General features: G+C 36.2%; 1 protein-coding gene and 1 long non-coding RNA gene across 2 annotated transcripts in view; one reads left to right on the top strand and one right to left on the bottom strand.

Moving 5' to 3' along the window:
* Window positions 1–3,619: 3,619 nt before the first annotated feature.
* LOC122839914 (transmembrane protein 163-like) overlaps window positions 3,620–21,255 on the top strand; it is a 54,047-nt gene continuing 36,411 nt past the window's right edge. The window contains exons 1-2 of the mRNA XM_044131942.1: window positions 3,620–4,574; window positions 11,640–11,759. Of these exons, the coding sequence (XP_043987877.1) occupies window positions 4,373–4,574; window positions 11,640–11,759 (322 nt within the window). The 5' untranslated portion in view covers window positions 3,620–4,372. The remainder of the gene's footprint in view (window positions 4,575–11,639; window positions 11,760–21,255) is intronic.
* The window catches only part of LOC122839915, a 29,970-nt gene continuing 13,853 nt past the window's right edge, over window positions 5,139–21,255 (bottom strand). Inside the window, exon 3 of the long non-coding RNA XR_006372142.1 lies at window positions 5,139–7,253. This is a non-coding gene — a long non-coding RNA (uncharacterized LOC122839915). The remainder of the gene's footprint in view (window positions 7,254–21,255) is intronic.

Genomic DNA, 21,255 nt, shown 5'->3' with positions numbered 1-21,255 from the left:
AATTTCAAAATAAAAGCCATCATATTGTCCTCAGGTTAATGCATCGCCGTAAGGCGATGCAATAATATTAGAATGCTTCATATTATTCTCTCAGGTTAGGGAACTGCCTTGCGCAACAAGGCAGTTCATTAGCATTAGCCTTTTAGCTTAAATAAGCTATTAGCTATTTTTCTATTACATTGAATATTTTTACATCAAGTAATTGCTTTCATGAGCATATGACTGATTTAATCCAATGACTCTTATACATAAGATGAGTTTGGCGCTTTGAAATGAAGCTTAACATAAATTTCTAAATTAAAGCCTTGACAATTTTTACATCATATAATTTGCTGTTTTTTGGCTTTATGTGACTGGTTTATCCAAAGCACTCTTACACACTGGATTAGTGTGGGCATTTATAATGAAGCTTTCTACAAATTTCAAAATAAAAGCCTCTATATGACAGTCAAGTACAGACAACATGCTAGTGATGCCCCACATGCTACTGACAGCATTCATGCTAACATTAGCATTTTGGCTAATTTTAGATGATTCACTTAGGTTTATCATGCTGAATGTTACAAGTCCATGTTAGTCGACATTCTTGTGATTCTCCACATGCTTCTTTGGAATTTTTGAGCTGAGCTTAGCATTGATGCTAACATTTAGCACCAGAACACTGGGTCCAAACCGACGGGCACACTATGGCAGGCCCCAGTTAAATTTCTTCAGGAATTTTCTAGTTTACTTTTACAATTCATGCCACTGACCAACTATTATTAAAAACTATGATTGCTTCTTTTAGTGAGAATCTGTTGTGAACATTCAATACAATTATTCTATAAAAAAAAGGAAAAGTGCTTATAATTTGTTGCTATATTTATATTTAGAATCATTAGTTAGCTCTCTATCTAACTAATGATTGTTTAGTTAATAACTTTAAGCTAAAGTTATTAAGAGCCACTGTGGAAGGCCAAAAGAGCCATTTTCATATATATTCTGTCTACTTCATTTAAGTTTGTTCTTGTTACAGAAGTCCATTTATTTTCATGCTTATTCATGGAAAACTGTCCCCATTTTACAATATTAATAACCAGCAGTCTGTTAAAAAATGACTAAATGAAGCCTTGTCACTAATAAATGTCTTATTTAACACTTCAGACGGCTGCTTACTGACACAGTAGATAATTGAAACTCACATGCTGTTCAGCCACTTAGTGGTTTTTTCATGTGCCTGATGCCACCATCTCATTAGTGATGGGTATAAACTTCAAGAAACCAGAGGCAATGGATGAAAACAATCCTCACTTTATTTTCGGGGAAACGGTTTTCTGTCCTGTCACGGAGGAGCTCATTAGAAGTTTTAAAATAAACGTTCCTATGATACAGAACGGCATTAGACAGGGACACGGTGTATTTGCTGTTCTGCATCATCATTCAACGGCTTCTTATGGGATCACGCTTCACATTTAGTCCATGCTTTGTGAAACGTGGTCTTTTGCTGATTTGTAGATAAACAAGAAGCAGGAATGACTACTAGGGTTGTCTTTGAAAGCATGTCTGCTTATCTAAGATGTATGGATATTTTAAAAGGAATGTAAGTATATAAAAATATAAAAGAAAGACCTTTAAAAATTTTCTGCTCAAAGCCAAATAAGAACAGCTCATGTAATACTAAAAAGTGCTAAAATTATACTCTAATCTAAATGAAACCAAATAGGGGTGTGGTAAGGAGTTTAAAGATATCTCAGAATAATTTTAAATCAGTTCATTGTACTGTATGATAAGTCTTCAAGTAGAGGAGACTCATCTCACTTTGTTGGAAGTTAAACCAAAGTGAAAAGACTTGAGCTTCTGTTGCAGCATCTCCCTCCACTGGGTTGCCACAGAACAATGGCCTCCTCATTTCCAAAGCTGCATGCACACAGACTTGGCAGATGTTTTAAGTTTGATACTTTCTTGAGACAACCCGTTGTTGGCCTAAGAAAGGATTGTGATTCAAAGAACAAAAATGTGGAAAGTCCTAAGAAATTTCTTCTGGTGTAAACGGAGAGATTTCTTTCCACTGTTGCCACATGCTGCAATCAGCTTTGCTTTCTTCCCAGAACTTTATGTAATCAACTGCCTTACATTGCACTGTATTTTAAGAAGGATTAAACTGCACTGTATGTTACTGAATCACAATTGTCATTATAAATGGAACTGATTCAAAAATGAATTTTGATTGAGATTGAATGCTGCCAGCAAATTCTGTTAAAAGCCAAAGTTTTTATTGGCATGAGTCAGATTTAAATCTCAAATAGCATAAATTTGCATTTTTCTCTCTTTTTTTTAACTGGATTTATCTTTTGACGTTTTTCTTTTGCCAGTTCTTCTTGTTATTATTGTTGTGAAATCACAAAAATGCTAATTAGTTGTAACTGCTGTTGGCATTAGCTTCTTTAGAGAACTTGAATTAATTTGCAAATGAAAATGAACTTGCCAACAAATAAAACCATCCAACCCTTCATCATGTGCAAATGTTCAAATTTGTTTTGTCCTTTTATGAATCTCATTTTGTGGTATAAACAGTTTTTCTGCTGAGCAACAAAAACATATCAGGATGTATTTTATGAAAAGTTCAAGAAAATCATGACTATCCTGAATTAAATAAAATTTCTTATCCTTTCCTAATCTGAAAAATTAAAACCAATTTTAGAGAAACCACAGTTTGGTAGTCATAAACACCTTTGGCATGATCAGGCTTAAGACTTGGACAGTCTTCCTATCAAAAATAATGTGTTACACTTGTTTTTTTTTTTTCTAGGGAAGCATCTAGCTATGTGTTGGAATAGCCTACATCCAGGCTTGGAGAGTCAGCCCTCTTGTTTTGACTTGAGGTGATGTTGAGGCTTCTAGAAGTGCCACCATTTTTCTTATCAGCTGGAACAGTATATTCTTAGAAGCGTCACAATTTAAACCTGAAAAAAATAATGGTTCAATATGTTGTTAGAAACACCAAAATTAAAAACATTTAAGTCTCTGATAAAAGAATGCAAATTACTGACAGAAACTGTTGTTTTTTGTCAAAGCAAAGTTTCTGCAGAGGCTGAGACACATTTACATTAACAACACCTTAGGAAATAATATCACAGTTATACAATTTGACTTCCTGAAAACAGTGCATGAATTTGCCACATTAATGTTGTGAAAAACTTTAAGTGCCAACTTTACTTCAGTAGATAAGTTTGGTAAAGATAATATTTATTTTTAGTTTAATCTTAGTTTGATTTGGACAGTTCTACTTTTGCATAAATAATTTTGCATTATTATTTAGCAATATCAGTCGACAAAATTCTTAGAGGCACTATTCTTTTTTACAAGTTGGGTTTATTTAAACCATGTCATGTTATTACTCAATAGGACTTAAACTGGATTCATCTCTCTTTGCAAGCTGTTGACTAAAAAGCTTATTTAAAGTGACAGCAACAGAAGATTTCCATGCTATTATTCTGTGTGCAAAAATGAACTTCTCTTGAAAAGGATTTTGCACACAATAGAAATCACATCATTGACATTAAATCTTGATTGGTTTTCTGTTTTCTAATGTAGTTGAAAATAGGTGTTTTGGAACATAGTCAAAAAATTAAATAGGCTTTGCTTTTTTTGTTTAAATTTATCACATTTTGTGGCATTTTTCCCAAATAAGGAGTTGTTTATGAGGCACAGACACCTCTTGGTTGGCTGTGCTCCATGCTGAGTCTGTGTTTCCTGCTCATAGTTTGGTTAGGGCTCATGTTTGTGCTGGCACATAAAACTCTCCCATCTGACTTACAGTTTGCAGGTGGCTCGTGTATTGAAACCTACAGACTTGGAGCCAGAAATATGAAACCAAACATAATTTTATTTGTCTGGTCTTCCTATGCAAAATGACCCAAAGGAGATAATTACTCATTAGGGTTGAGTTCTGCCTCAGAACGGGGATCAGATGCTGAGTTAAGGGAGGAGGAGAAACGGAGGAAGAGGAGGAGGGGAACCAACTTACTGGCACCGCCTGCCAGATTCACAGCAGATCTGAGCTTATCGCATCATCGCATCTAACCATAAATTACTGCTTCAGCCAGACAAGGGGGTCTTCACTGAGCCTGCACGGCTGACATCTCAACGAGGGAGTTACTTCTATTCTCATGCTCTAGAGATAAACCCTTATTTTACCTCTTATCTTCTTTGATCACCATCTCTTCTCTCAATCTCTCTTCGGAGCCGGTGGCATATTGGACGCGCTGGATGGCCGCTGCACCTACGGACCGGTGTGAATAGTTTTCTTTCTTTATTCCCCCCTCTCCATCCAGCCTCATCTTAATTTTTCCTCTGACTCCAAGAGGCTGAGCACAAAACAGGAGCAGAAGCAATGGAAGACCAGGTGACCCAGGAGTCCTGCGCCGTCCCGGAGCCGACGGTTGTGGATCCCTGGCCAGCCACAGTGCGGAACGGCCAGTGCGCCGCGGATGGCTTCACCAACCACCAGCAGCAGCAAGCCAAGACCCCCACAGATCCGGAGTCTTTCACAGTCAACCAGGAGATGAAGATTACTGACAATGTGGACGGAGAAGGTAACTTTTTTTATGTTTGGATGTTTAACTGGCTTTAAAAGTTGTTGGATTTCTGTTTGGGTGGGATGTCTGTGTTGGGGTGTGCGTGAGTGAGTGAGCGGTAGAGAGAGAGAGAGAAAAGAGGGGGTTGGGGGGAGAGTATGACGGAGACAGGATGGTTATTTTTATCCATGCCAGATATTTTCGGTGTGCTCTTTGAATAATGTATGATAGTCAGACATCAGCAAGATTCACAGTGGAGCAGTTCTACGCATGGAGTTTAAAGCTTTAAAAAAGATTTAATCTAGCATTTCATTCATTCATTCATTCATTCATTCATTCATTCATTCATTCATTCATTCACTCATTCATTCATTTCAGCTGTTTTAGTCAGATTTAGCCTAGGTTAAATCTGAGCGGCAGGTATCAGTGGAAATCATGCAGGGACCGGCCCCAGCCCCAGCCTTTCTTTAACGCTGGATTCTGGTACCAGTCACATGCACAGACCAACCCTTGCACCTGCATTTGCATTTTCTTAACCCCTTTAGTGCATCTGCATTCATTATCTAACTGCAAACTACAATGTGTCATGAAGAGATTTAATGTGAAACAACAACACAAAGCGGTGCATAATTACAAAGTGAAAGAAAAACAATGCATTGCTTTCAATTTTGTTTAAAACAAATGAAAATTTGATAATGCATTTATATTTAGTCTCCTTTTACTCCTGTACCCTTAAATAAAATCCAGTATAGCCAGCTTGGAATTTCAGCTCCCCAAGCTGCAAAGAATATTTACAAATAGATGAATTTTTCACAAATAATTTTAACTTAAGTGAATTGTTGCTGAACCACCACGAGGTGAGGTTCCACTGTTCCACTGAGGCTCATGTAATCTGTTGACATTAGTCATGTTTTTCTGTATTGGGACGGGTAAATACAGGGCCTCCCTAGAGAATGACCTGTCTAGCTGTTAAAGACTTTCAGATTACAGGAGGTTCATCTTACAGCAGGACAATGACCATCACCATAAAGCCAGAGTAACAACAGAGTGATTTAAATTAAAATAAATCACTCTAAAAAATGTGTTAGAATGGCCAAATCAAACTGTGGACTTAAAGCCAACCGAGAATATTCTGCAATCTTTGAAAATTGATTACTTAAAGTTGATAAAGCTGCTGAAATATTGCTTAACTTCCTTGAACCATTCTCCGTTTTATTTTTGCTATTAGAAAGATGTAACACTGCACAGGAGACAGGGTACACCTCTGACAGGCCACCGATCCATCAGACACCTAGAAAGAAAAGCAAACCCTCAGATTTTCTTTATTTAGACTTTTGGCTTAGAAAAATATACTGCCTACTAAATCTAAGACATCTGACAAGACTGACTCTGCCCCATCATCTGCAGGGTTTTCTCAGGCCTGATTTTAAACCTCCAGCTAGCCTAAACTTCATGCAGTGTTGTTTTTACTAAATATTAGAGACTTTGATTATAGTTACTTTTAATGTATACACACCACCAGCTTCATCCAAGCTGAGAAACTCTACAAAATATACTGTTCAAAAATATTTACCTCTGATTAATTGTTGCACAATATATGGGATATAAAAATATGAAAATTAAATAGCAGATTCTTGTTTAATAACATCCTAACCCATTCATCTGACTGTACTGGGATTTCAAAAACTACAAGCTACAGAGTTTTATTGTGACCCATGCACCATTTAAAAATGACACAAACATTTTTACTACTTTACATTATCCTGTGAAGAAATCAAATCCAAATTAATTTATTGCAAATAGATTTATTAGGAGAAGGCCTTGACTCTCTGAGAAAACTCATTTCCTCTGGAGTTTCACTCTGACAAAAAATTATGAGCTAACCTAATTTATATAAAGTAATATTATAAACATGAGTGAAGCTGTGCAAGTCTCCAGATTAAATTGGTACTATCGATCTCATTAGCAGAACGATTTATATAAAGGAGTGACAAAGTAGTAGCTACCTCCAAAGAAGAATATGAAGCCATTGTCAACTTGTAACTAAAGGTTACCACTAAAAATATTGCAGCTTCCAGGACAGTTTTCCTGATCATTGAGAGACAGGAGCCTCTTTTCCTGAGGAGGGAACTACAGAATGTTGTTGCCAACATTGCAGAGTTTACAGTATCATATCAGACACTGATATGATACTGTATCAGTATCTTGCTTTCTCTGGCAGCAGAGAAAGCAAGAGAAACATCAAGGACTGGTTTGATTTTGCAGCAAGTAGAAGGATGAACAGCAGACGACTGGTGTAACATATTTTCTCTGCTGAATTGTTTTGATTGTTTGAGAAATCAGAAATACCATTTGGCCACCAAAGAAAATAACGTTGTTAGTCCAGGAGTGAATAATCTGGTAAAAATCCATGTGTGGTCTTGCTTCTTATCCAAGGAAGCAGAGAATTCTGCCCAAGAACAGTACCAGGAGTGGGGAAGAATCAAAATGTCATCCAAGGTGTCTTCCAATGATCCAAGAACAGTTTGGTGATTATTTGTGGATTTCTCTGGTAGACTCCATTCGATTGGGGACCAAATTGCAACTTTTGTACATTTTCAGCAGGAGCGGTGTGCTTTCACTCTGCATTTGTTATACAATTCAGACTTCTTGAAAAACTTGTTCACCTCCTTGCCTTTGATGGTGCTGCACCAAGTACTATAGAAGGAAACAACAGAAAAAGAAGACATGAGCACAATTCTTCACAAAATGTAAACATCAATGGAGTAGTGTCAGATTTTAGTGGTTGCAGGATTTCTCTTTTGTCTTTGGTAAAAGACCATGACCCATTTCTCACTTTCAAACTAGACTCAAGGGTTTGCTTTGGTTGTGCTTACCCAGAATTCCCTGGGTAAGCACCCTGTGTTATAGTCCACTTCCTGCTTCTGGAGCTGTCTCCGGTCTGCTTGCATTCACATGTTCATTCGCACCATGACAGAGCTCACGTGAACCAAACCAAGATCTTTAAGGTGAACTGGAGTCCAAATCAGAGTTTGATTATCCATTCACACCTCCGCAAACAAACCAGACTTTCTAGACAAATGAACTTGAGTTCAATTAAAATGGATTAAACAGGGCAGATGAGAAAGCATCCTGATCAATGTCAAAAGGCAATGGTGACCAAACAATGTCATTTTGGACCTGTGGCCAGGAGACTTCCTAGATCGCAACCTCAATGAGAACCTGTGGTCAGTTCTCCAAAACCAAGTGCAGATGTCAACAAATCAGATCAACTCAATACTTTGTAGAGGTTGAGACCAAACCTTTTTATTCTTAAGTCTTTTACAGTTTCTAATAAGTTTTCTTCCAGGATCGCTGTGTATTTATCTTCATCCACTCTGAACATGTCTACTGTGACTTCTATATGACCTGCTGTAACCTATAAATAGGGAAACGTCCTTCAGTAGCTTTCTTTCAACAATTGATTGTTTCTTGCTGCTCTTCTATTTTGTTGATAATTTTAAAAAAATTTTAAAGATGCAAAACAATATCTAATTTTCTTCATTTTCTTAATGCGCAGCTTTAGTTGGCCTATCTCATAGAATCCCAATAAAATGGCAGAGTTTGTGGTTTCAATATGGCAAAATATGACTATAATCATAATTGTTTTCGCAAGCCAAGGCTAAAACAATTTAGCATTTTTTTTTTTTTTTTTTTAGAAATCCCTCTGACATAAATATGGCAAAATCAGTTAATAAAATCTGATTTATTGTTCCAACTATTCATGGTACATTAATTTTCATCAAGGTTTTGATTAGTTTTCTTATTTTTGCAGAAATGTAAATAATGTCATATACTTCTCTGGAGTTTTTTTAATTACTCATGTCTCAGTGAAATTAATTCATCATGTTAACCTAATTTTCTTTTATTTTAGGCAAAGGTGTGACAAAGACAAAATGCTTACACACACACATGCACCCTCACACACTTGCACTCAGAAGAGTGTGCAGAAACTTGTGCATGAGTCACAGAGAGATGTGGGTTGTGAAGAGATGTCGAACACATGCCTTCTGTCTGTTCTCCCAGCCAGGAATCATGTGAGCAGAGTGATTTACCACGTTGTCTCACTTCCCCTCTCTAACACATACACACCCACACACACACACGCTGAGGTTGGACAGTTTAAATGTTACCAAGTTTATATCTTCTCAATGAATTTTCATCTTCCTTGTGGAGTCTATCACCAAAATAGTCTTTAATATTTCAAGAATAACCTTTATTAAATCTTGTTTATATAAGTTAAAGAAGAGAAGCTTGGTGTTACAAATGGTCTATCAAATGGTTGATTATAAAGTCTGTATTTAAGGTGCTCAGCATCTTTATTTGAAGTATAACTTAAGTATATTTGATAAAAAAAGTGATATTTGTTTTTCTGGAAAATAACATGTTCAAATACTATAACATTACTCAATAATTTTATATAAAGTGCCTCCATTCTTACATCTAATAAACCAAAACTTAGCTTTAGTGATAGATCATTTGAGTGCCATCATAATGATGAGAGTCTCTTGTAATTTTTCTGTTTTCCCAAAATACATAATCCTAGCAAACAAGTTGTTTTTTCAACACTAAACTTGTGGGGCTTAAAAGACCTTTGCAGATATCAGTGGTGTTTTTGCAATTACTACTTTTTTGTCCTACAGACTAAGCAGCTGTAAAACCTGTATTTTATAAACTGAAATATTTGTTTCCCCTAATCTAAGCCTCATCTTTGCTATTTCTGTGTAATAAATCCTTTATTACTTAATCTGCAGATCTAGGATTCCCTTTGGAGGCATGTGATTCTCTTTTTTTCCTTCGGATTTTTAAAATCTTCATAGCAATTAGATGCAGTAGAGCTTCAGTAAATGGTCAAGGTCAAAGAGAGGACAACAAAAATCAGAAGGTCCATTTTCATAGCTTTGGTTTTATAATCAACATTTTTATATCACTTAAAAAAAAAATCCAGTCTTTTTGGCTATACATCTGTCTGTCTGTCCAGCCATTCATTCATCTTCTTTTTCACTTTTTCTTAAAAATATACAAAAACTAAAAATAAAAAATGCATTTAATTTTTGACAAGAAAAAAAAAAAGCAAGACCCCTGAGAGCAAAACAAAAAGTGGCTGTTTTTATGATTTACTGATCAGGTTGTTGCCTCAGAAAACAATCACCAACATACTAAAATCCCTGACTTGTCGTTCTACCCTCCCAGTAATTTGACTAACAATATACAGTTGTAGTCAGACCACATTTGTAATGATTTTTGTCTATGTATTTCACTCAATTGAAGGTATTTTGGCCACTTAAACTAAAAGATACTTATACAAGAAACAACAATGACAAGACACATAAGAAAAAAAAATCGGAAGTTACAAGCGTCATTATTTTTAATTGCTATTTTTTTTTCTATGTGCTCCAGCAGTATCAATAGTTTGGATGATGCAGCAACATTTTCTTTCTTTTTGTCGTGTTTTCGTGGTTCCACTAACAATGTGCGATACAAATTTCAGGATACAATGATAGCCAACACCATTAAAATCTCCTGGATGTAAAAGTTCAAGCTCTTGAATAATTCATGACTCTGCAGAGCCATCCTCACATTTCATGACACGGAGCTGCCGGCTGTTAGAAATCTGGGCTATTGAGTCTGCAACTTCAGGCAAGGACTTTTCTCAAACACAAAAGGTGGACAAAACGATTAGATAAATCATCCAATTCATTTTTGAAAATTATTCTTCCTTAGCTAAATCTTGGTTTACTCTGGTAGACTGTTCAACTAAAGTTTTTCAGATAATGAATTTTGATATAAAGTGGGCCTGGGAACAGAATGGACTTCATGTATGGGATCCCCTTGGGTTGACTAAGTACTATCGATATTGGGAAAGCCAGTTGAGCACCATATGTGCAGTCATGAATATTTTATGGGGACACCCCATCAGATATCAAGTTCTTCCAAAGGAAATGTTCAAAAGTTGGTGTCCAATCTTTATTTTCACCAATTCATTGCTTGGAAAGAAAACAAAGAATATCAATATCAATATGTACTGCTTTAGGAAAATGTTATCTCAAAGTTGCTACCATTTGAAACAAAATAATTCAACGCTTCTTGTGGCCATCTACCAGTCTAAGGAAATGTTGAATTTTTCATGCTGAATTTACTAGTGTGTTTTGGGTCACTCATATTGCAGGATCAATCTTACTTCAGCTACTTGAGCTGGTCAGTGCTGCTGGACCCAAAAAATCCCAAAGCTATAATATTTCCAGACCATTTCTCAGTTGGCATGAGATCATTTTGATGGAAAGTTGCTTTTGATGTCTCTCAAACATGTCCATTATGAACAAAAGTTAACAGACAGAACAAATCAGAACCAACATAACAGAGCTTCTTCAACATGCTGCCACCATAAGCGGTTCAATTTGGAAAATGCAAAATACATTTCTTTCTCGTATTTTTACAAAAGAAAAAGGTATGTACATTTCCATATACGTTTATATGGAAATATATACTTCCATATTTTCATATAGGAGATACAGAGAAACACATCTTGTAACATTTCAATTGGACAGTGGGTGTCTGCTTGATATCAGAAGGGTGTTATCACAAATTAACCTGCAACTAAAGTGTAACCTTTGGACACTCCTGAAGCCACATTTCTTGTCTTTTTCTTACTAATATTGCTCCCATACTGTACGTACATTACGGCTGGATGATTAAAAATGCCACAATAGATTGATACAGGTGAACTCCAATATATTTTGGAAGTCTGCAGAGGTTGGTATAATTTCTTATCTGATCCCAAACGCAACTCTGATTTTCTGATGTACAGTACTTTCAAACTGTCAGTCAATCAAATGAAAATTTTTTAAGATAAACCCCCACTCCTACAAACAAACGTTCTTTCTTGTATAAAGGAGATGGACAGATTTAATAATTTCTTATGTTTCCTGAGGGTGCCTGATATGATCACAAAGTGACAGAAAACCATAATGACTCTCTTGAACACACAAGAAGAAAGACAGAAGCGTCCTTGTAACATTGTTTGTGTATGTTTTCTCTTTGCAGGTCTTCTTGAGAGCAGCATGCGCCTGAAACCCCACGAGGCTCAGAACTACAGGAAGAAAGCTCTCTGGGTCTCCTGGGTCTCCATTGTGGTCACACTTATCCTGGCTGTGGCAGCTTTCAGTAAGCATTTAAGACGAATGTTTTTTAAACCTCTAGTAAGAGCACATATGGAGCGATAATGTGACTCTGCTGGATATTTCTGTTCAACAGTAATTAGTTTTTAGGAGCAGATGATTTCCTAATTCCCGTTTGATAAAAAAAAAAAAGTGTTTTATCCAAATGTGCTTATTTTTGGCTACAAAACTGCTTTGTATATTGTCTTAAAGTAGGAGATACTTTGTTATGTTGTATTAGAGCATCTAGGTTAAATTTGGATGAAAAAGTATTTGACCCTTTAAAAAATATTTTATATTTTTGGGTCAACCCAGTTTTAATACTAGAGATGTGAAGCCTGAATAATGGTACTTTTCAAGTGATTATTTGATGCATAAAGGCAAAAAAACCCCATCTAAAACAATCTGATGGCCTAGTCAAAGTTCCGAATTAGTCTGAAAAGCTGTTATATGACCTCAAACACTCAGTGTGGCTGAATTAAGTAATTCTGCAAAGAATAATGGGCCAAAACCTGTCCACAGCAATACTGATGAAGGGAGCAAACACTCCTCCTGTCCCCATAATACCAGGTTGGTTGGGATAGTGTTTTCTAATAAAAAAATAAAAATAATAATCATTTGAAAAACTCTGTTTACTCAGATTATCTTAGTCATACATTAAAACATTTCTTGTTTGATTTGATAGACCAGTTTCTGGTAGTTAGGTCTGGATATAAATTTGGGTTAATCTAAATGTTCTGGCCGAGAACTGGAAAAGTTTAATGCACCCAGTTTGTCTGGAGCCCTCTGATTGTTAGCTTGCTAATTTTAACAATTGTTTCCAAAATGATCTCTTATTGGTTTGGTTTTGAGTCTCATCTTTTGTAAAATCTTGCTTGGTTTTTGTCTTTGGATTGGTCTTCAGCGTAAGGTGGAGTGTGTGTTGGTGTGTGTGTGTGTTAGAAAAACCTATGACAGCAAAGAGCATGTGCTTTTTCTCACGTTGACGCAATGAAGGTCAGCTGTTGACAAAATACTAAATTAATGAATCATATCCATCTTTAAACTGATATATGCTAGAATGGAAAACATGAGTTAAAATTTAATATGTTTGTTACAAAACAGTAGAATGAAAAACATTAGTACAGTTCTGTATCAGGCAGTTCTCCTGGAGGAAACTGAAACTTGAAGCAGAATGTTAAACTACAACCAGAAAACAAATCAAGATTTTTTCTACCATAAAAAAAGATTATAATGAGTTCTATCTTTTTCCCTTTTCAGTTCTACTTTTAATCTAATTTGATCTGATCAAAGAATTGTTTGATATTAGAAACTTGAAAAATATCTCACTAACCCTACCTAGCCTTTAATCTACTGAACATATTTATTTTTTGTATCACTTCTTCACATTCTTCCAGATAGTGTTGAGTTTTGCTTTAGGAGATTTTTGTGCTCTGCACAGTGACTCAGTGATCATATGGATGTTGTGACAGGATCCAGCAGCAATTTCAACATATTCAGTTGCCTTGTGATGTCCGGAGCACAGAGAAAGAAACGCAACTTTGTAGTCATGGGTAAGAATCACGACAAGATATAAGAGGAATTAGAGGATCTGAATCTAAGAGAAAGGTGTAAAGAGTAAGTGTGTGCCCAATTTTAAATAGGTTTTTTGATATGAGAATTAATCTGGGTACATTCAACAAACAAGCATTAAAATTCTTCTTAGATTTGCTATTGGCTGATTTATTCAAACGCTGCATTTATTTGAATATTTTAAGTGAAAGAGAAAGTCTGTTTCTCAAATCGTTTTAAATAAGAGAAGGTTTTATAAATTAGGATGGATAACACATGAAATGCTTGTCAAAACTACTCAGAAGTGTTGTTGAAAGGCAGAATCTTGACTCAGACAATGATAAATCATAGAGGTTTTCTTTTACAGAAATAAATATAGAATTTATAAGTTACTGAAACACATACAGTTATACGAGTTCCTGCTTTGAACAGTATTTCTTTTAGATCTCGGTTGTTTACTTGTGTAAATTTATGTGGCTCTCAATAGACCTATGCTGTGTTTGCACGTGTAAACTAAAGACTGTGGTCTGCAGGTTAACTCACATTACTTTTAAAGAAATTTAAACTGCATCAAGTTGAATTAATGTTTATAAATTGATCAGTTTACAAACTTAAAAAACTTAAGGAGATTTCTTTATTCCTTAGATTGAATAATTTCTTGTGAGAACAATACAAACCCTAATCTACATATTACTACTTAAAAAGGGAACTAAATCACAGGTGTCAAATTCCAGTCTTCAAGGGAAGGGTTCCTGCAGTTTTTAGATGTTCCACAGGTACAAAACAATAGAATGAAATAGCTTAATTACCTCCTCCTTGTGTAGATCAGTTCTCCATAGCCTTGCTAATGACCTAATTATTCTATTCAGGTGTGGTGCAGCAGAGGCACATCTAAAGTTTGCAGGACACCGGCCCTTGAGTTTGACACCCCTGAATTAAATGATTAGAAAGGAACACTTAAACAACACTAAACCTGAGGATTACCATGAATTTCTCAGAAAAAAGAGAAAATGATTGGATACTTCTAATTCCTAACTATGTTTCAAGATGGAACAAAGAGAAGTATGTAGTTCCCAGCAACCACTTTATGATTGTCTACACCAATATCAGACAGCAGAAAGAATAGCACCTTATTTGAGGCCCGACTCATTACTGTTTAGAGTCTCTCAGAACAACTGTGGGTCTCTGTGGACATCCAATTCCATCATCTGCATGGGTGAAATGCAATTATACCAATTTCACTCAGCAAGATATGCACAAAGTCAACGAAATGAACACATAATAAACTATGTGACCAACTCATTCTCTTACACTAGAGATAAAGCTTTGATAAAGTGATTAGTTAAATTCCTTTTGTTCTTGTAATCAGAAAGACGAATGTAAAAGTAATAACATAACACTTCAGTTTTTTATATACATCACAAATGACAAGATAATTTTCCATTTATCTGAAAATTGGTAGCAAATTCAAGAGGGAAAGCCAGACATCCACCTGTTGGAGCGACACTCTCCAGCTTATTCTGGAAGATTTCAATGGGTTTTCTGGTCATCAGGGAAATATGGTGAGGTCTTGTTCCGCATAGACTCCTTTTTATTCATTATAGTAGGCAATGACTAGATCATCGAACATTTCTTTAATGTTTTAGATGTGAAAGCAGGTAGGAAATGGTTCCAAGGTGGGTCAAATGGTTGGTCATTGTTGTTATTTTTCTGCCTAAATAAGTCAGGTATGAGATGGCGCTTGGCAACAGGATCAAAACCCCAAAGAGAGCTCTTTCCAATGAAACTGATGCAGGCAGACAGACCTTAGAAGAACATGAAAAGGAAGCAGACAGGAAAACAGATGAAGAGAATGAATGGAGGTGTAAATATGCCCTCCTCAACGAGTCACAACTGCAGAGCAGAAAGAATGAGACGGGGCATTGAGTGAGTCAAGTAAAATATTAATCCCACTCTTTCTTGTTCTGTTGCCACATTGCATGGAGTTGAAGAGATGCTGTTCATGTGAAGAACAGAGGGAAAGAAGAATGTGGGAGCTGGCAGAGTGAGAGACAGATGGATGTAAAGGAGGGAAGTGCTGAAAGGTACCATTACACCAGAGGACGAGGCAGGACAGGGCAGGATGAGTTCCGGCATGCGGCATCAGGGACTTAGTGATGGCTCAACTTTAAAGAACACCAGCATTCTGTTTCCTCCTGCTTTTGCCCTAGTTTCCTTTTGCCTCTGAGTCTCTTCATCTTCCATCTTTCCATCCTTTTTAATTATTTCCCCATTTTCAACTTTCTTGCCTGTTTTCCCATGTGTTTTCTCCTTCTTCCCTTCTGTGTTACAGTAAGCTTACATTAAAAAAATTGATTCACATAAGCTGTCCCATATGATATATGTACATCTGATCCTCTTTGCCTCAAGGAGACATGTTTTAATAAAAGCAGGTTAAGTGTCAAGGTCTCCTTATATTTCCGATTTTGTTTTTGCCAGCCGTTTTTTTTTTATATATATGGCTCTCTCTCTTCATCTCTCTTTTCTGTCTGTCTCAGAGGAAAGACTCTCAGCTGCTCTGTAACCTTTAGCAGGATTTTAAGAATTCAGAAGGGAGGCGGGTTCAAGCCGGTCCTCCTCTGCTCCACTTTCGGATGTGTTGAGTGTCTCGGTCATGAATGGCTGCTCTGTGTTAGCTTGTGACCTTTGTGAACGAGCTGTCCTTTGTGGTTCACCTGTAAAAGTGGTACAAGTTTGTTAAAGCTTATCGGACATCTCGGACTTAGACTGGGAGTCGAGAACTCTCATACATCTTGTTAAGAGCTGCGGTGTGGTTTTTCACAGGAATAGAAATGTAGACTTCACCATTTAAAATAATTTTTACAAGTTTGCAATAATTTGAATACATCTGTTTTAGGTGAAACACTGACTGGTATGTTTATTTAATACACCTTCTAATAAGCAAATTGTATGTTTGACCTCTTTTTGTCTTCATTTTGACTTAAATCCTGGATTTAAAAAGGTGTTTAAAATATTCTGTAAAGATTTCGGTTGATATTGACACTCATCAGCCCCTAAGATATGAGATATGAATCCCCAATTCCACCACATACTAAAGGTGCTCCATTTGTTTGAAATATGGTGACTATTGAGACCGTTATGCTACACTGAACTCATTGTCTTATTGGTAGAAGTAACCACCAGAAAATGTTTAAACTTTGGTTTTAAAGGAGTGGACATAGTCAGCAACAACACTTTGTTAAACTGTTGTATTAATCAAAGCTCTTTGGATTAATGGAGGCAAGGTTTCTTGGCAGCTCACACCAATACACCTGAACTTCTGATATAAGATAGTATAACCTCAGTCTTTAATGGTTTTTATGCTATATTCTGATTCTAATTCTGACTCTGCCATATGAATGTTGCAACTCACCAGTTTCTGTCCTATTTTGGAGAACCTGTGTTAACTGAAGACCCAGTTTTATGATCCTAGCCTTGGTTGTTTGAGCAAATGTTTTTCTATCATGTTGAATCAGTCTGTCCAATCTTCTTCAACTTTTGATATCAACAATGCATTTATATTCACACAAAGGCTGCTCATTTGATCTTTTCAGATCATTCTCTGTAGCTGACAGACATGGTTGTGATTGAAAAATCCCAGAAGATCAGCAGCGTCTGAAAAACTCACAACAGCCTATCTGGGATAAACAGTCGTGTCTTGTTCTAAATCACTTAAATCTTTTTTCTTCCTCATGCTGATTCTGAGCTTAGACATCTACAGATTGTCTTCACCACGTCTAAATGTCTAAATGCACTGAGTTGCTACCATGTGGTTGAATAATTCCCTTTCCGTGTTAACAAGCAACTTTCTGAAGAAGGAGAATAGAGAAAGAGACCAGTGAATGTAAGTTCAGTTAAGCAAATCAGCATTAACAAAAAACATTGGTTTGGAAAAAACATTGGCTTCTTAGAGCAGCAAGCAACCGTGGGAGGGAAAAGATCCTGCTTAACAAGAAGAGACCTTGAGCAGAACAACTCAGAATCAAACCTTATTGACTTGGTTCTAGGAGACAAGACAGAAAAACTGAGAAACTACATCTACCAAGGACGGATGTAAAGACAAAGCTTTTTGAAATATCAATTCATTAGTACATCAATAGTTATAAGAGAGTAGAGGAGGTCAATGCCTGTCATTTAGCTGGGCATGTCATTATAATTAAACCTGTGTCTTATTGGGATGTGGATGACCAACAGCGTACTTGGTTTTAGAAACTCAGTGAACAATAGTCTGAAATTAAAGTGTACTATTGGGAATTTATGGAACAATGAGTTTTAGTATTAAAAACCATACATCTAAGAAAAAATATTTAAGTTATATCAAAACTTCTACAATTAATTCTTGTAGAAAATTAAGCTAGGTAAGAAGTAACAGGGAATAAGGAAAAGTGTAACAATGAATAGTTTTTCTGCAAAAGTCTAAAACAGTGTGTTTACTATTTTGACTGTATAACAAGGAGAAAGTCGGGTATAGTCAGTGCCGTTAGTGCTTTTCTCTGAAAATCCTCATATTGTTTGAAGCTATTGGAAGATTATTTATGATGGGAACCGTTTTTTTTCTATATCTATAAAAAAAAAATAAACTAGATAAGTTTTAGAGTTTAACATTGGTGGATAAACTATGCATTATAAAACTTTAACTTGATTTTTTTCTTATCAGATCAGAGCAAGACATACGTTTCCTTCCAACCAATCAGAATAGAGAAATTTTGCTTTCTTTGATTCCCAAATTGCACAACATAAATATAGGGTTTTATATACTTCAGGTACAACTAAAAATATATATATATATCAAACACAGAAGACTATACTACATATTTTTTGATAATTAGATTTATTGGTCAGGAGTATGGGCACTTTAGTTCTGCAATGACCTACATAAAAAATTCCTCACATCTTCGGCTCAGTTTGGGGTGTTGTGTCAGAGTGATAATGCAAGGTGTGCTCGTATTTATGTTTACTTACAAGGAAGCATCTGTAATGTGCTTGGTAAGCAGACACAGAGAAAGCTGTTCCATATTCAGAGCTGTGGATGAACTGCACTCCACCAGCATAGATTTTCACATTGAGGACTTAGAGAAGCGGGCTATAGGTCTGCAGACTAACAGGCTGTCACTCGATCCATCGCCATCGTTGCCAGCAACGATTTGTTGTTTGAGCAGGGAGAAGATCGTGTGTTAAGGGAGAGGAAGGAGTGGGGGATGTTGGTGAGAAGCAAAAAGCACACAGCAAGAAAAGGGGACAGAAAGAGGATAAAAGGAAAGAGACAGCGAAACTGGAGGGAGTGGCAAAGAAGTGAACAGGAATATCTGCTGCAGTGAAGAAGTTTCCAGAACGTAAACAAGGATCAAAGTGATAAAAGAGAAGGAATGCAGATTTCTATCCTCTGATTCTTTTTTCTCTTTCTCATCCTTCACTAAATGCCTCGTTCTTCCAGTCTGTGCAGCAAGGATGCAATTACAAGTTTAACCCAGATACATAAAATAAAAGCCTCTAGATTGTTATAAATAAACCATGTTTTCTTGAAAATATCTGCGAGCCACAACTTTATAGACTGGGTTACGAAAGGACCTGTGACGAATAAGCTGCGTAATGCAACTGTCACACAATAACTGGCATGTTTACATGTTCTAAAATAAAAACAGTCAAAGCTTTGTTTGGCTTAAAATGAAAAAAGTATGCTCTTTAAACAATAATCTGTGGTGTCAGTGTTACTTCATGCACTAAGAGTACATGTCAAAAAATAAAACTATACTTTATTTTAGGCAAATTGGATTGTATATCAAAACTATTTTGACATTTTCAACCTAAATTTAGCTCAAATCAAAGTTCCTATTTCATCTAAACTCTGGATTTTTCAGAAAATCAACTTTTTAATTTCCCCAGTGTGCACATTAAAGGTTACACACATTGCAATTTGGTGGATAACTAAAAAAATGTAAGTTCATTTTTAAATAAAAAATAAAACTGCACAAGTCTGATTTAAATCAAGCTGAACTTGGGATGTGAAGCAGATAAATTAAAAGCCTGTCTGACTCGTTTCTGTAATTCATTTGCAGCTTCTTCATCTTTAATCTCATGTCTTATTATTAAAACTTAGCCACTTATTTGCATAAAAGAAAACTTGCTGCAGAGATCAGAAAGGTCATTGATAGCCGAATGAAATCTTTGTAGGGGGAAATTAATGGAAGCGTAAAATGTGTTGCCCCTCAGGAACTTTTAGTTGGATCATAAGACCAAAGCCAGAACTGAATCTGAAAGAGCTCTACTGTTGTCCAAAAAGAATCACACAAGTGAGATGCCCTTTAGATTTCAGTCTGCATTCACCACGCTGGTGCCACTACGTATTGAGAAACACTCTTTTACAATGTGCTGTTACACAGCATGTGTTGCACAAACTTAAAGGAAATACTTGATACTTGCCTCATGTTTTGAGTTTTTTGTGGGTTTATTACGACTAATTAAAAACAAAATGTGAGCCCTAGCACTTCCTGCATTAGGTTGGCGCTTACTAAGAGAATGTGTAGCTCTAACTGCCAGGTTACAAAATTAGTATTCTTCCTGTTGTGGCTTTTACAGCTTAATAAAAATGCTGCAGCATTTTCTGCATATCAGAATTCAGCCAGAATCATTAAAGTTGTCTTGGTTCTCATTTGCTACATTCATGAAGCTGCAGAGAAAACTTGTGACGAATCACAGCAGGGCAGTGTGTACCCAAACAAGATGTTTGCATTTCAGTTGTTGTACAGTATGTGTCTTCTGTTTGCAAGCCATTCATCATATCCGGGCAGTCACTGCAGAAACAGAGTCTCTCCTCCATTTGCCTCCTGCTCCAGTTCGGCGTCTCTGCAGTTTACTCCCTCGTTCACACCTACTTCTCCACCTAGACCTCCTCCATCTTCAGATTCTTTGCACTGTGTTCTATTTCTTGTCCCCCTCTAAACCACAAAAACACGTCTGCCTTTGTTTTTTCCTTGCAAGAAAACAGAAATAATTTATTTATTCCGTTGTTTTTCCTTCACCCAATATTTGTTGTCTGCTTTTTAAATAACAACCTGCCAGCAGGGAGAAAAATCTGGTCTTATATTCGATACTTACAGTCGTAGTTTATATATTTAGCCTTGCTTTGTTAGCCTGAAGTATATTTCTTCCCATTTCAATCAGTAAGGACCAAACAAACATATTTTTAAGTTCATATGAAGAGACTACATTTGCAGTATCTTTTCTTTTTTTAGCATTTACACGATTCCCTCTTGTTTTGAATGTAATCATCACTATTTTCTGACATCAGTTCAGAAAAAAGAAAGACACGAAAGGTTTTCAGTGAGGTTAAGATTTTGGCAGACTCTAGACTAAGAATGTTCTCATCTTTGACCTACAATGCCATGAAACACAGAGATCACAAAATTATTCCTAGATTGTTGAAAGGAGTTTCGCCTGGGGGACATTTTGATCTTTCTATTTATTTAACAATTTTCTTGGGAATAATTGTGTTTTTGTCGAAAACAACTGTAAGGAGGATTCAAAGAAATTAACTTTTGCAGTCTTCTGATGCCTGTCCTTTTTCTTGCATAATTTTGGTCCATGCCACATGTCTTTCCATGATGATGAATTCACGCCAACCTCTTGGAAGAGCTGAACAATGTGTAAAATTGATTATGTGAACTAACTTTTAGGGGTGAAGACAGTACTTGCACTCATCTGAAGCCTTCTTCGCTGTTACTAAACATTTAACCATGAAGTTCTTAATCAAAAAAACTTCTAAGGAATAACTGAAGCTTATGCCAATTCTGGAGAAGCTGTAGAAATCTACAGCACAGGTGGAAAACTATCATCTAGATAGCAAACAATTTTCTAAGAAAGTCACAAGAAGTCCTGTAGAAAGTGGTCTAGTCAGATAAGAGGAAAAAAAAACC

This window comes from Gambusia affinis, linkage group LG11 (assembly GCF_019740435.1).
Source record: "Gambusia affinis linkage group LG11, SWU_Gaff_1.0, whole genome shotgun sequence".
NCBI classification, from domain to species: domain Eukaryota; kingdom Metazoa; phylum Chordata; class Actinopteri; order Cyprinodontiformes; family Poeciliidae; genus Gambusia; species Gambusia affinis.
This window is presented reverse-complemented; position numbering and strand designations above follow the sequence as displayed.